We start from the raw sequence: 15,007 nt of genomic DNA on the forward strand, positions 1-15,007 counted from the left end.
GTATGACGTACCCCAAAACCTGGAATGGTTTGTTTTACAAGCATATGTTTTAGTCTAATTTCTACTGTCTATATTAAGACCAAATTCTGAATTCTTAATTTGTTTGCATATTTCAAGACTTCCTGTTCTGCGTTTTGTCATCTGGAGGCTGTTGGCATCTCCTTCAAATCTCTAAGCCTATTTTGCTGCAACTGGCACAGGCCCTCTCACTGCTAGGCCTCTGTCAACTCAGATCAATGTTGTTTTTAGTATACAGGGCATTACCACCTGGTTATACACGCATGCACTCATGTATGCACCTTCTCTTGAAGTGTTGAGTCTTGGAACCCTTTGCTGGCAGGTTTATTCTAAGGAATTACAAGATCATGAATGCAAAGATCGTAACCCAAGTTTGCTGATGTTTCTTTTTTGCTTGTTTGTTTGTTTGGTTGGTTTTTAACTGTTAGAGTACAAAGGAGTGCATCTTTAAATGTGTTCATGGTAGCAAGGTTGGATGTGGTATTAATGGTGTGGTTTAATATCTGATTGTTCAGGTATGAACTATAAAAATAAGATAATGAGGACTTGGTGTATTATGGTAATATTTTATATAACATTGACCAGTTGCTCTGGAAGAATAGTTTAGCATTAGAACGTCAACTCAAAATTTATGCTCATATAAATACTTTACTATATGCCAGTTGTAACTGCTGAATGATGCATGGTAATTATCCTGCTGTTCTTTTTTTTTTAAAAAAAATTTGATCAATGCAATAATTATACATGCTGTGTATCTTTTGAAAGATACGATATAGCATTATCTAGAAAATCATTTGGGAAGTCATTAAAGACTTGAAAAAGTCTATGGTTGCTGTTGCATCACAGTGCTGCTGCTGTCAAAAGAAAAAGGATGAAGGAGGGAAGGCAGAGGAGAGAGAGAGAGAAGAAAGTGCATTAGGCAAGGCTAATGTTTCATGCTTGACTGATAAATACTATAAAATACTCATGTACATTTCTAAATTGAAGCTGTTTTTCTAGGCTCCTATTCTTCAGGTGACTAGCAATCTCCTCAAGTATATAGACAGCACTCTAATAACAGGGGGAAAACAACGCCAACAAACCAATTTTATTGTCATAGAAAAGTGTCCCAATGCATTTTAGAAAATACTTCTGAGCACTGGTGGTTCCAGGCTTTTACCTGGAAATAATTCTGAGTAACTTTAAGTGCATTAGTTTCATTTTAGACTAGGCTAAAGAGAGATAAGCGGTTTGTTAGATACAAGATGTTGAAAGGCAGGACGATGTTACAAAATTTTATGTATATGTTGTGTTCTGTTTACGTTCAGAGATATCCCCAGAGTTTCAAGCATTTCCTCAGATTTACAGCTTCATAACATTACATTTTTATTATGCCAGTGAGCATTGTAATTGTTTTGTTTTGCTTTAAGTAGAGGTATGCATCTGAAAAAGAAAATTTCCCTGTGCCAAAATTCCGTACATAAGTGATTGGTGAAATGGTGAAATATTCAGCAGCTGGTGCTAGGTCATGCAAGTCCAGATGGAACAAAATTCTTTCACATAATGTCCAGAACACGGTCCCTCATTTTCAGGGAGTTTTGTAGAAAAGTTGATGATGGTTTGTGTTAAAAACAAAACACAGTTATTTGAGAAGTAAAAGAAAGCCTACAGAAGCAGAGTCAATAGAATGAAGCATTATGCCCAGAGTGATCCAAGGGAGAATCAAACATTTGGTGAAGGAATTAAAATGAGAAGGAAGGTGAATATCTGTCAGATGCTTTAAATCCCAAAGGGATCTCTTAATTCGAGTCTTGTCAGTAGATTTCGATTGTTTATTACTTTATGTGCATTCAGATAGCTTTTGATATTATTTACAAGTGCACAAAGATGTTTTGAGAAAATACAGTGTGAGAATATATTTTAAAAATGTTTAATTATATATCTGCAGTGGTCTGTAATGGTATTTCATGGACATAGTCATCTGTTCTCTTTAAGCTCATTAAAAAATGCTTTCAAAAGATGACTTGCAAAGAATGTATCATGTGGTAACCTTTCTGAACAAGGTTTTTCCGCATTCTGTTCTGGTAGTGCCATCAGAAGTAGTGGATTTCTGATGGAAAGCTTACCGGATTGTTGATACAGAAAACAATGTGAAGTGCAGACAGAGCAGTATTCTAGGCTGTAGCTAAACAGACCCAACTAGAACATTGGGCTGGGTTTTTTTTTGGGACTCTGCTTATCCTGAGGGTACAAGCCCAGGGGTAAATAACACAGTTCTAACAGGCAGTTCAGCAAATGAGTAATTTCTGCTCAGCAGGTATGGAGGTTAAATAATGCACTTCAGCTGTAATAAGGATACAAATTACTAAAATTTTTCTGTAATGACACTTGTACACCAGATACGTACTGTTCAGTATAGTGATAGCATCCAGTCTTCACTTCCATAGCATCCAGTAAGACTCCTTCCTACATCCTAATTCCTTCAGTGCTAGAATAAAGGTTGTGACTATTGCCTTCATTTTTTCAACAGACTTTAGAAACCTGTATACAGTATATTAAAGGTATGTGCTGATAAGTACAATGATTTATTTTCACAGAGAAGGACAAGGTAAGGAGTAGTACAGCTATGGCTCTAGGTAGGAAAGAAGAACAAACTTATCAACTAAGGAAAGACGAAGTTTTTGGCTTATAGAAATTAGAAGAAATAAACGTCACTTTTAACTGAGTGCTAATCACATTTAGACCTTAGAGGGAAGCCTTGTGGTGATGACATATACACTTTTTAAAGGTGGCAAACCCAGCTACAGTATTTCAAAATGTTATGTATGATTTTTAAACCCGTGTAATTTCTTATTCTTGTTTGACCTGAAAGCATTTTGTGGGAGTAACTAAGAGAAAGTGCTTTGCTTCAGTGAACACCTGCAGTTTCAGGCAATGTTTGAAATGTCATTTCAACACGTTGACTGGAAGAACTCTGTTCCATATTCTTCAGCCCAAATTCTGGATATTTGCACCAGATTTTAGAAGGCAATCACTTGTAATCTGGAGTGGATTTGAAGCACTCACCACCCTTAGAGGCTGAATTCTATAAATAGTGAGTTGGACAATCTGATTCTTTCTAATTTTTAGTGTCTTTGATAGAAGCTGTGTTCTGGTTCCAAGAATTCTGGCAAATAAGTGAAACAGTATGGGAGTGCATTCATTTTTAAACTCCTCTTTCTTTTCTTGTTTACTGAAGAAGCACATGACCTTTGAATTATGTTCATAGTGGTGCTTTTGTCTGTTTTGGTATAGCGTCTGGTTGGTAGGGAAACATTTTCCTGTTCTTAGTAGCCAGACTCTAATGGCAAGCCTACTGGATAGTAGCTTGTATTTATACTAATTCGGAAAGTTCTTCTCAGTGTCGTTTGCATTTCAAATATTACACTAATATTTATTACCTTATTTTAAGGAAACTGAGACTCATTCATTGTTTAATTTCTTGGAGGAGCATGTTGTCTTTATTCTCTATCTCTGTATTTATAAATTCCTTCCAGTTTATTTAAAAACAGATTCTCTGTATAGCCAGTGGGTGTACTCTGCTTCAGCTGTTTTCCTTAACAGTCACTAATTGTTGTTCGCGAGTAATGAGTGAAATGTAGAAAGCATTATACACAGGATCATTTTAAGATTGGGAAGGATTTTCACTGACATGAGTAGGGCTTGGACATGCGTGGAAGTTGAGAGAGGGCTATTGAGAGCTCCCTGCCCAGCTCAGCAGTCACTTGGCATAGTTAGAAAGGTTTTCACTTTGCATTTCCAAGTTTACAGGGCAGATGCTGGTATAAATTTTGTATGGTAGACCTGCCAATAATGTTTCATTACAACAAAGAGAAGTATCATTTAAGTACACGTTATTTTTAAAAACATTAAAAATAGACCTACTGATACTTAAAAGTTTGAAATGAGTAGATTGTGTGTACTGTGCAAAAATCAGCTATGCATAAGCTGCACATCCCAAGCTCACATATTGGTCATTGGTGTGCCCAGCACCTCGTGGTGTATTCACAAATCCCAGGTTTTACGTGCCCTTAGGGTGATGTTACTCAGTGTGCCTATAACGGACGTTGGTCTCAGGATTCCAGACTTTCAGCAATCTGACAGATTCCCACTTAAAGCTGTGCGATGGGGAATTATCCTGAAAGCTAATGGGCAGTGAGCACCAGCAGAGCCTGTGGAGGCAAGCAAGGAGCTCCTGTCAGAGCTGGTAGGCTTGGCAGGTCTGGAGGAATGCTATGGTTGTAAACTCAAGTGTTCAGAGCTTGAGAAGTGCCAGAGCCCAGGCTGTGTTAGCTACTTCATGTGTATTATTCAGTTTTAACTGTGTACCATGAAAAGGTTACATTTATTTATTTATTACCAAAATGTTACTGTATTTGTTGCATTTTGGCTTGTAGTCATTGAACAAATGGCTATTCAGTGGTGGTGTGTTTTTCTGTCTTTTCTGAGGTACAGATTCCAGGCTTCATTTACCAAATACCTCCTGACCTTTGCAATACATACAGATCTCTAATGATTTAATTTTCAAACTTTTTGATGATCCTTTCATCATAATGTCTGTATATATCTACCATATTATGTTATCTTTATAGCAGTCCTGCAAGATTAATGGTGGTATTTTCTTATTTTTAACTGATGTGAGTTGAAAAACAAAGGGAGATTAGGTCAGTATTATCAAATTCGGGGACTAATACTGGATGCTTAGCTTGGAATGACTAGGATGTCTTTTCACAGAGTACTTTTTGATGCTCACAGCAGTCATTCTCAGTTGCAGGGAGGAGTGCTTAGCACTTTTAGGTATACAGACTCAGAAGTGTTAAGCTGAGTATCTAGGATATGAAGAACATAACATGAGAAACTTTTGGTTCTGAAGATTTTCCCAGGATCATAAAACCAACTGTATATCAGAGGCAGAGTTTTAACTGCTTTTCACCTAAGACTGCCCAAGTTTTATTGTACGGGTTCTAAAGATGAATGTGTAGTAAATGCTTGCATACAACTTACTCTTCACGATCTTTCAGCTTTTAGTGGAAGTCCAGGGGAAAGAAGAAATTGATAGAAACATGAGATCTCAACCTTTCTCTCTGGTTCCTTTGCTATCTTTATTGTTTAACAATTCTAGAAATTTTGTGTATTTATTTATTTCTGTAATTCCCAATCCAGACCTGGCCTGTTGCCTTCATGCCTTGTAAATTTTAAGTTTATGATTTTGTTAATAACAATGTATTGTGATTTTTCTGTGTATGTGACTTCAAGTCTTCAGTAAAAGAAGCAATGAATACAAAATTCCATAAAGGGCATTTCAAGAATCTTCAGCAAACTGACTTCTCAATTTCAGCCTTTCATTCTTCCATTTCTGGAACTTGAGCCTTCCACTCTTCCATTTCTGGAACAAGTTATCAATCAGTGATGTATTTCAGGCATTGAAAGAGGGAAAAACGAAACAAAACACTTTTCCTTTTGCTTTTGAGCTGTATTTCTTTTTACTCAAGCTTCTTGTGTACCTCTGTTCTGAGGTCAGAATTCCTGCCAGTGGTTAGGGTGACTTACAGCAACAGCTCTTGTCAGCTTGGAGGAATAAATACGGAAGAGACTTAAGCTTATTTGATGTGTTTGATAGGTATCGCACATATTTCTTCTGTTTGTTGCTGCAAGAGTAACGTCTTCTAAGAAAATATGATATATTTGAAGAATTACAGCATCTTCGAGGCAAGAATTTTTTTGTCCCTGAGACATACGAAGTCATGAACTTTGAACATATTTTTCACAGGGATGGCAAAACTTATCTCTGTTATGATATGACATCTTACAAAATTTCAAATGTTCACAATTAAGTTTATAGAGATAATTAATAAATAGTTGAAAAATATTGCTCTATAAATAAGCATTTGTGGGAGTACGTATTGAATGATTTTAAGTAGGTGTAAATGGAATATCTAATTTTGACTAGATAAACTAATGAGGAAAGCTGTTTTTAACAGCTAGGAGTGAATGTTAAGGACAAATACATCACCTGTGGCTCAGAAGGCTTGTCAGCTGAAGGCTAGTGGAAACTTTAATGGTAAGGAGACAGAAGTAACTGGGCAGTTACCCAGTCTTGTACTCTTTTTAAGCTTCTGCTATTAGCTCCTAATGGAAACAGGATACTGGACTTCTTTTCTCATCCAGTATAGCCATTCTTAGATTTTATAACTCCTTATAATGACTACAGATGAAGAAATCCACTTAATCCTTTGATTTTTGTAAGAAGAGAGTGTGGGAAGCAGAAAGGCAGATCTCATGTCCTGAACTTCTACAATTTTGTTTTAAAAAGAGGAAGGTATGTTGCAGGGAGGAAGAGAAAAGGTTTGGATACAGCTAGTACTTGCACAGGAAAGGATTACACTGTAGTTGTGACACTGCATGCAAAAATCAATCATATCTAAAAGCAGCATTCTATGTTTGTATTTTATGATTGTCTTGACTATCTATTATTGTATATACATGTGCAAAAATGTGCACAACTCGTACTGTATATCAGTAATTTTGTACTTCCAAAGATAATTTTAGTTGAGCTTCTTGGTTTCTAATGAATCTGTAGGTTGCAACTTCTAGTTTTAGGAGTCCTGAAATAGATGGAGAAATTAAAAATGTATGTGGAGACCTTCCAAGACACAATGGTTTTTAGCTTCAACTTCTGACCTGTTATCCAAATGAAACCTGCATTATCTGTCAGTTTATTCCTGTTGTTGCCTGTTAAACCCTTGCAAAGATTATCTTGAATACTGAATTTAAAGGGAACCGTCTTTAGTGTGTACAGTTTATTACATCTCCCTGACTAATTCTAAGACGTGTTAGGTTTTTCCCATTTTCTCCAGATTTTGCAATCCTGTATATATTTGCTTTCAATGAAATTTTCTAAACTTCTTGTTTCAGACAGTATTTTGTTATCTTGTTTAAAACTATTTCTCTTATTTCTTAGTACAACAGATATTATTGCTTAACTCTCTCTCTCTCTTTTTTTGTTTCTTTAGTTTTGCCAACCTGGAGGATGGCAGCTTTCAAAAGAGAGAAAACAGCCAACGTTCTTTGTGGTGGTTTTGACTGATATAGACTCAGAGAGACACTACTGTTCATGCTTAACTTTCTATGAAGCAGAGATTAATCTGCAGGTAAAATCTTTACAATAAGTTACAAAAATGCAGAAAAAGGTGTCTAGAAATAGAAGATTAATAATTTTAGAAAGCATCTTTCTCTTCTTGCTAAGAATTTATTGTTCTGTCATATATAAATGTGTGTATTTTTCTTCCAAGGTAAACTTGATGTGCTTGTTTGTGTTTTGTTGTTGTTGTTTTTATCTGCTTAAACAAACAAACAAACAAAACACCTTAATAAAACTGAGAATGAGAATCTTAGAAAATCCCAGGTTGGAAGGGACCTCAGAAGTCATCTGGTCCATCTTAAATGCTGAAAGCAGGGCCTAGGCAAGATAGTCTAACACCTTGTCTAGCCAAACTTTAAAGGTCTCAAGAGTTAGAGAATCCACCACATCCTCGAGGTTTTTCCAGTATTCCAATGATTGATTGCTCTCACAGTAAAAAAATCCTCCTCTTATGTCCAATTAAAATCTTCCCTGGTGTAACTTGTACCCATTGCCCCATGTTTTCAACCAAAGGCTTCTCTTTTCTCCACCATATGCTTTTTGATTTTTTGCCACTATTTGTTTTGATTTTGTTAATGGGACAGTCGACAAAATGTTCATTTATTTCTGTGTTTAACATAGCAGGAATGATTCTCATTTCCTTTAAGATAAAGGTTTATTAACTTCTGCTCCCTCTGCTGGACATCTCTATCAGACTAGCACAGGATAAATGTGTACACGTATGCTGTAATGTTACATACATATTTCTGGAAGTGCATTTATTGGCAAGACTGGTGTGGGTGTAAATAGCAAGACTGTAAAACTGATAGAATAATTCTTCAGCTTTTAGGTAGGTCAGATTTTGGGTGTCAGCTACTTGGCAGTGTTTGTTTTAAACATGCATTTAATTAATTTTGGGCAACCTCAATCTTTCAAAAATAGACATTTTGTTTCCCATTTGATGTAAAGTACTTCACAGAATCTATGCTATGACTTAATACTTGGAATCTTTAGTAGCTAGAACCTAGGGAAAACCTAATCCAGTCCGTAATTGCGGACTGTTATGTTTTGAAATATTTTCTTTCCAACATGAAAAATCAAAAATAAGTAAAGCCTTGGCATTAAGAATATTAAAAAATTAGTTAAAATTACCTAAGGGGCTAAGTAAAATTTTTGTCTATTTTAGTGAAGAACTGTAACACCATTAATTATTTTAAGAACATGCTTTTAGTGATCCAAATGTATTCTGTTCGATACTGGTGTTGAAATCCTACTCTGCCGTGTAGAATAATTAATAGATGTGGAGTAGCAATAATATTGTGCTTTTTCTAGGCACAATTGGAAGCCAGAAAATAAAAATTGTTCCTATTTCGTTAACGCTACGGTTTAAATGGCTATTTTTGTACATTATTGGAAGGAGCTAAAAGCAGAAATGTAACTGAAGAGTAGATATATTTTAGTGTAGATTAGCTGACATCTTCCTATTGATATCTGTCATCTTTCCTTTACTTAACAAGTAAAGAGTGAAACATTCTACAGTAATTCTTTCCCAGCTGATAAAAATTTACAATGGTTGACTCTTCTTGCACTCTATGTATTTCATAACATATACTAAATTTAGCAAACTTGTTATTTATCCTGTGGTTTCTAGCAGCTGCTTTTGATTCATGATCCACATCTTCCAAGTAATGCTCATCCCAAAACATCCAGTATTAACTAAAAGGTTATTTTCTTATATTGCCTAAGTAGTGAAAAAAAAAAATCAAATTTGAGAGCAGCAGGATGTTGGTTCTCATAATGCCATTCCTGGCTGTGTTGTAAAGAATGCATATTTTTCAGATGAACTTGCTGTGGTGAAATTTATTCTATGACTGTTTTGTTTATAGCCAAACTTCCTGTTTCTTTCTAAAACCCAAAGAGAATAATTGAATGTGCCCTGTTACATGGTCATTAGACAAGAATTCAGCACATGTACAATCTGTAATGAAACATAAGCTTATGAAGCATTGGGCTACGAAAGTGATGTTGATTTAACCATTCACATGCACACCTTATTAAACAAACAATCCAGGAAACAATGTCCATGATTTACAATGAAATCTGGACAGTGCTTTTCACAGTTAAATTCCATTCAAGTTTTAACCTAATAATATAACACACTATGACAAAGATTCAGTTTCCAAAAGGAATGGTTCTTTCCTTCCTAGTTAGCCTGCACCAGGTAAATCTTGCACGTATTTAAGACTGGTCAGATTTCAGCTAGTGTAGATATGCTCTTTGACTTGGCAGGATCATCTTCAGAAAACACCAAAACCCCAACCCTTGGAAGTTTCTGTGGTTAATTAAACTGCAAACTGAAAGCAAACTCATTTCTCTTCTTTTGAATGCTAGAGAAGTAGAGAACCTTTTTTGAGCCTCCTGCATAAAAATACAATAATCTTTTTGACACAATTTGTCAGGCTTGGTCTGAGAAGTCTACTTTTCTCACTCCAGTTGCTTTCATTACTGCTTCAGCTGTTTGTCACAGGATAGTTAGTATACATATGCCACCTGAAAAGTAAGGAGACTGTACTCACATGGTGCGTCTAGGTATACCTATGATAGTCTAGGATACAAGGTTAATATAGCAATCGTCAAAGCTCTATGCAGGAGCGTACAGGAAAAAGTATTGTCCTTGGTATCTCTGAAAGCCCTGGATTCAGTTAATCTCTTGGCAGTTGTCTGTCATTACAACTTCTCCAGAGATGATAAAAGCACAGGTTCTAGTAATATGCTGATGGGCTCTTTTCAACTTCCCAACCCTGGGCAGAATATAAAGTATTTGATAGACACCTGTGAATCGTACTTTGCATTGTTGCAATACTGACATTTTGAATCAATGCAGTACTTAGTATTTGTGTAGATGTTGGTCCATTGTTTGATCAGCCTTCATCAAGTCATGACAGTATATCAAAAAGATCAACATTAGATCTAGTCTGATTAATACTCCAAATCTGTACTCATGAAGAAGGTAAACATACGACAGTCCATTACATAGGGGAATAGAACTCACTTCTTGCCATGAATGCAGGTGATGCAGCTTTCCCATTTAATCCCCTGTGAATTGTTATAAGATGCTAGTCTCATTTAATTGTTCCAATAACAATTGTAAAGTGTATATAAGGATAAGTTCCTCATCTGAAATTAAAACCAAGCATTTGAAAGTTTGACCCTAACGGGAATCTAAAATTGGGAACATGGCTGACTGATCATTAGACTACGAGGTAGTCTAATATAATCAATCAACAGTGGTAAAGACAGTTTAAAGACTTGCTCAGTTTAATTAAAAGCAGTTTAATATGCAAGATTTCTCTCTCACCTCAAGTTCCTACCAATAGAAACGTAAAGAAATCTGAGATACTGCGCCAGTGTCTCCTTGCTTCCTGCTTTTTTTTTTTTTGTCTCCAGTTGATCTAATCCGCCTTCATGTCTGCCTTAAGAGATCCTCTTAAGCATGCTTTAGAGATGCTCAGACAAATAAAGCTGGATGCCGTACTGACTTGCATGTATCTACAAGAATTAGGAGGAAGAGGACAATAAGTCAAAAACACCCCTATTGCTTCTTCCCACACAGTGCTTTCAGGTTTTTTTGCATTACTGTATTTTGATCCTTGTTGTCCACTGTCTTGCTGTAAATTGTCATTAATTTGAAGAAAGCCTCATCCTCTAAACCAAAGTGTAGTATATGTTCCTTGTTATTCTTCTGGTGACTGAAGCTGAAAGTTGTTAAGAGCCAGAGGTTATTCAGAAGAATCATAAGGTACATCTACAAAATTCACCCATAAAACTCAGTTACTCTGTGTGTAACTTTATTTGCTGTCCAAAAAAAAATACACATATGTGTAGTTATTTCTAACAGCAATTTCTGGATGTTACCACTTAACACACAAAGAATTGATTAATATATTTGACTCAGCAGTTACTTCTGTCTACTTCGGTGGTGCTTCCTACAAAATACAGTCAGAATTTATGCTAACAGCACTTGGAATCTTTAAAAACAAGAAAAAACAAAACAAAACAACAAAAAAAACACATTGACTTGCATCATTGGGAACTTAATGGTCAAATTGTATATTGCTTTGTGCTTTGGAAAAAAATATCCTCACTCTAACCCCACCATCAACATATTAAACAATGATTTATGTTAGCAAATGAGCCTGTGCAACCACATTTCTTGCATTTCAGAAATTGTGTTCAATGCGATCAACAAGAAACTTCAATTGTTAGTTTCTAACAGTCTTACTACAAGGTTTTATCAGTCTTACGTGTTGCCTTAAGTGTATATATGTTAAAACATTGTGATCACAAAGTTAGGAAGAGTAAATGTATCACAGACAAACGCAAGTAAGCAGTAATTCATGTCTCCTATTTCCTCTCATTCACGTTCTCTTCTTCTCTCTGCCCCCTTGCAAATATAGAAAAAAGAAATTGTAAAAATTCCAAAGCAGAAAATGGCAGATTAACAACATTCACAAATATTTCCTGAGTCAAAGGAAAATTTGCCAACAAAATGACATCATGCTTCATTAAGTTTTAATTTTTATGCTTGGACTGTAGAGTTGGTGATCCTACTGTGCTAAAGCACATGCTACTTGATGAGTCACTGATGTTTGGTTTTGAGCAGAGGATGAGAACACTCAGTTCAGTTGTATCCTTGTTGAAATGTGAAACCTGATCTTCTTTTGGGTATTGTATTAGTGTGTTGTTAAGATGGAGCTTAATAATTTTGTGAATATCCCAAATGTTAAACTTATCCTGAAAGTGACCTTATTATCAGTGTCTCAAAAGACATTCTGTAGGGAGTGGGGTGGGGGGGAGACCATTTAAAAATAATCAACATCTTTCTAAATCTGGTGAGAAATGGATGTTATGAAAACATACAGAGATCAAAGCAGTGCCTTCTTCCCTTCCTGTGAAGAGGAAATTACAGCTAATGTTCTGTATGGTAAGAAATAGCCTTGTATTGTGAATATCAAATTATATGTTTAAGGTCTTCTCTAGACCAGAATTTAAAGTTAAGGTGAGAATGAATGAAGAAAATCATATTTTCATCTTTCTAGTAACTGTGGCAGTAATTTATCCTGTCCTGTTTATGTCCTGTGTGTGTGCTTGTGCATTTATGCACCTTCTTCCCAATTTGATTTCATGTTATTGCAGGGTGCAAAGGCTTATTTTGGGTAAAGTTAGTTGTCTTGTCTTTACTCCTGCGTGGAGTCTACGCAGTAGCCCATGGACGTCTGGCATTTATGTCGCATCTACATGTGCATTACCTTGGAATTCCCAGATCTTTTGGCATGTGCATAGGCTAAGGGCCCACTCAAGAAATATGTGTTAGCCTACGGTGCATACTTTTTACTGCTTTTTATGGCTGCATACTTTTACTTTCATTCCAAAAATCTTTAAATGTGCTTAGATGAAAATTCATATAAGTACCTTCTGGGGTTTCAAAGTGAGGTGTGTTAAGTGGTATACGTATCATAGATGCTGCCTGTGTAAATTTTATGTAATGCTGGAAGGTGCAATGGGAACTCCTGATTTTCATATAGGCGTACTCTGCAGTGTCAACAGTATTTAGGGAGTGAATGAATTGATTGTTACAGGGGCTTGAGGTTACTGTATTTGATAAGTTTACAGTCTGATCTTCACATAATCTTCTATCTATGGTCATTTACTTTTGTAGTTGATGGAGTTGCTATTGTGAAGTGGTACAGTTTATTCCTGTTCTGAAAGGATTAAATCAAGATAATGGCTTTTTTGCTAGTATAATTATTCCGGTATAAATGTAGCTACTGTGCTATGATCTAGTGTGCATAGACAAGCCATGAAGTATATTTCTCACCTGTGGTTTTAGTTCAGTAGAGCAGACTGATCAATGCAGATTGGTCTTTTGGAGGCATTCTGCTAAGTTTATTTTAAATTTTGTACGTGTCTTAGAATTTATTGGGTACATGTGTCTGCACAATCTGAAAAATAAATAAAATGAATTGTTGCTGAATGGCTTTTGGCCTTTGATTTTTAATAAACCAGCTATTTGGCTGCAAACAAGGCCAGCAAAGCTTAAACGATGTGTAGAGAAAGGGATCTGTCCCAAATGAGCAATTGGCATGAGATTACTAGAGCTTCAAATAATTTTTCTTAAAATAAGGAATCACTCATGGTCTCCAAATCTCATTTACTGTGCTGTTAGTAGAAAAACAAAGGGCTTGCTGACCTTGACACAATTTCTGTGCAAAGTTTTGCAAAGGGCAAACTGTTTTTATAACTATTATGAAGAACTACAGTGAAAGTTTTTGTAATGGCAGATGTTCATTCTCTCTGACTGACTGAATTACTAAAAGTACAACTATAATTTCACTATATGTTCATATTTCATAGAATCATAGAATCAATAAGGTTGGAAAAGACCTTTGAGATCATCTGGTCCAACTATACCCCTACCACCAATATTACCCAGTAGACCGTGTCCCTAAGCACCATGTCCAACCTTTAATTTCCTTCAAGTTTGAAATTATGCCTGCCAGCTTCCACCCTCAGAACTGCAAAGCTACATCAAATGTTTTGTATTTTCTGACTTTTCTATTAATACTTCAGTTTAAATGGGTTTTCCTCACTCTGAAATGAAAAGGAACCTAATATTTCTTCTCTGCCCAATGTTAATCAGAACTAAATGCACTGACTTGAATGGCATGTGCATCCTGAGTGGAGATGTACAATCAGCATGCCTGGGTTGTCCTGATGCCTGAAGATTCCTAATGTCCCTAACAAAGGCAATTCACAGAGGTGGTGCAGATGTGATTCAAAGACCCGGAACTACCTAGTCATCCTTCCAGGGGAATCAGAGCCAACATAAACGAAGAGCAGATGGACAGCTGATAGTCTTGGAGAGTTGGATTACAGTTCAGAGTTGCTTTTTCTAGAAGTCTTCAATGTTGGAGGTTTGATAAGTAGCAGATTTGGGCATACAAACTCAAGACAGACATGTTGAGGTTCTGAAGATGGAGGTAGAGACAGAAGAGGAAGGATGGTTATGGTTCATGTGTGCTGAAATTCAGCTGAACATCGAATGAACAGTTGTTCATGTGTTCTCAAGCTGGGTAAGTCCCTTAAGATCACCTACATTCAATAGCACGAACAGTTTTTTTGGACTATGTTGGTAGGTCATTTTAATCTTTAAAAATTTACTTCAGTTCCTAATGTAGATTTTGGCTAGATTGTTTGTTATTTTTAAGTTAAATGTCAGTTGTTAAAAGCAGAGCTGACATCTTAAAATAATCTGATTGTGGTAGCAAAAGTGGGTTCATGCAAGTTAAAGACGAGCCCTTAATGTTTGAGGGCTAAATCAGAGCAATGAGTATGTCTGTTGAATAAAAAAAGATACGGTTAACATGAGTAAAGTTGGCTGCTTTCATCTGTTTACTTGGCTGCCATGTCTGTTGCCTTTAAATGAGCTGCTGTTTTTCACTGAAGTAACACAAAATCATTCACTTCTTTCTACTCAAAGTTTTAACGTAATTTCTTAAGCTGAAACTGAAGTTTATGTGAAAATATCCATTTATCTGTTCATTTTCCACAAGGAACGTTTAAAACAGGTCCAGTATCAGCCACACGTGACTGACAGCAGAGATTTCCTTCCAGTAGGTTTTAAGTATGTAAGTGGGTAGGAAGCAGAAAGAGATGTTTTATAGTCCACTGCTACATGAGGGAAAACTATAAGCCCTTGTCCGACATCAGGTAATCCACAAATCTTTTTAATTTATTGACATAAAGCTACAGGAAATGAAATTAATTCGTTCTGCTACAAAGAGCTATTTG

General features: G+C 36.0%; 1 protein-coding gene across 8 annotated transcripts in view; it reads left to right on the forward strand.

Moving 5' to 3' along the window:
* The window catches only part of SBF2 (SET binding factor 2), a 255,910-nt gene that overhangs the window by 95,196 nt on the left and 145,707 nt on the right, over positions 1–15,007 (forward strand). For 6 of the 8 annotated variants that reach the window (XM_080593227.1, XM_080593222.1, XM_080593223.1 and 3 more), the window contains one exon: positions 7,050–7,187. The exons of the other annotated variants lie outside the window; for them this stretch is intronic. In XM_080593227.1, coding sequence (XP_080449353.1) covers positions 7,050–7,187 — 138 coding nt within the window. The remainder of the gene's footprint in view (positions 1–7,049; positions 7,188–15,007) is intronic. 8 annotated transcript variants of the gene reach the window in all.

The sequence above is a fragment of the Anser brachyrhynchus genome (genome assembly GCF_964034855.1).
Source record: "Anser brachyrhynchus genome assembly, chromosome: 5".
NCBI lineage: Eukaryota > Metazoa > Chordata > Aves > Anseriformes > Anatidae > Anser > Anser brachyrhynchus.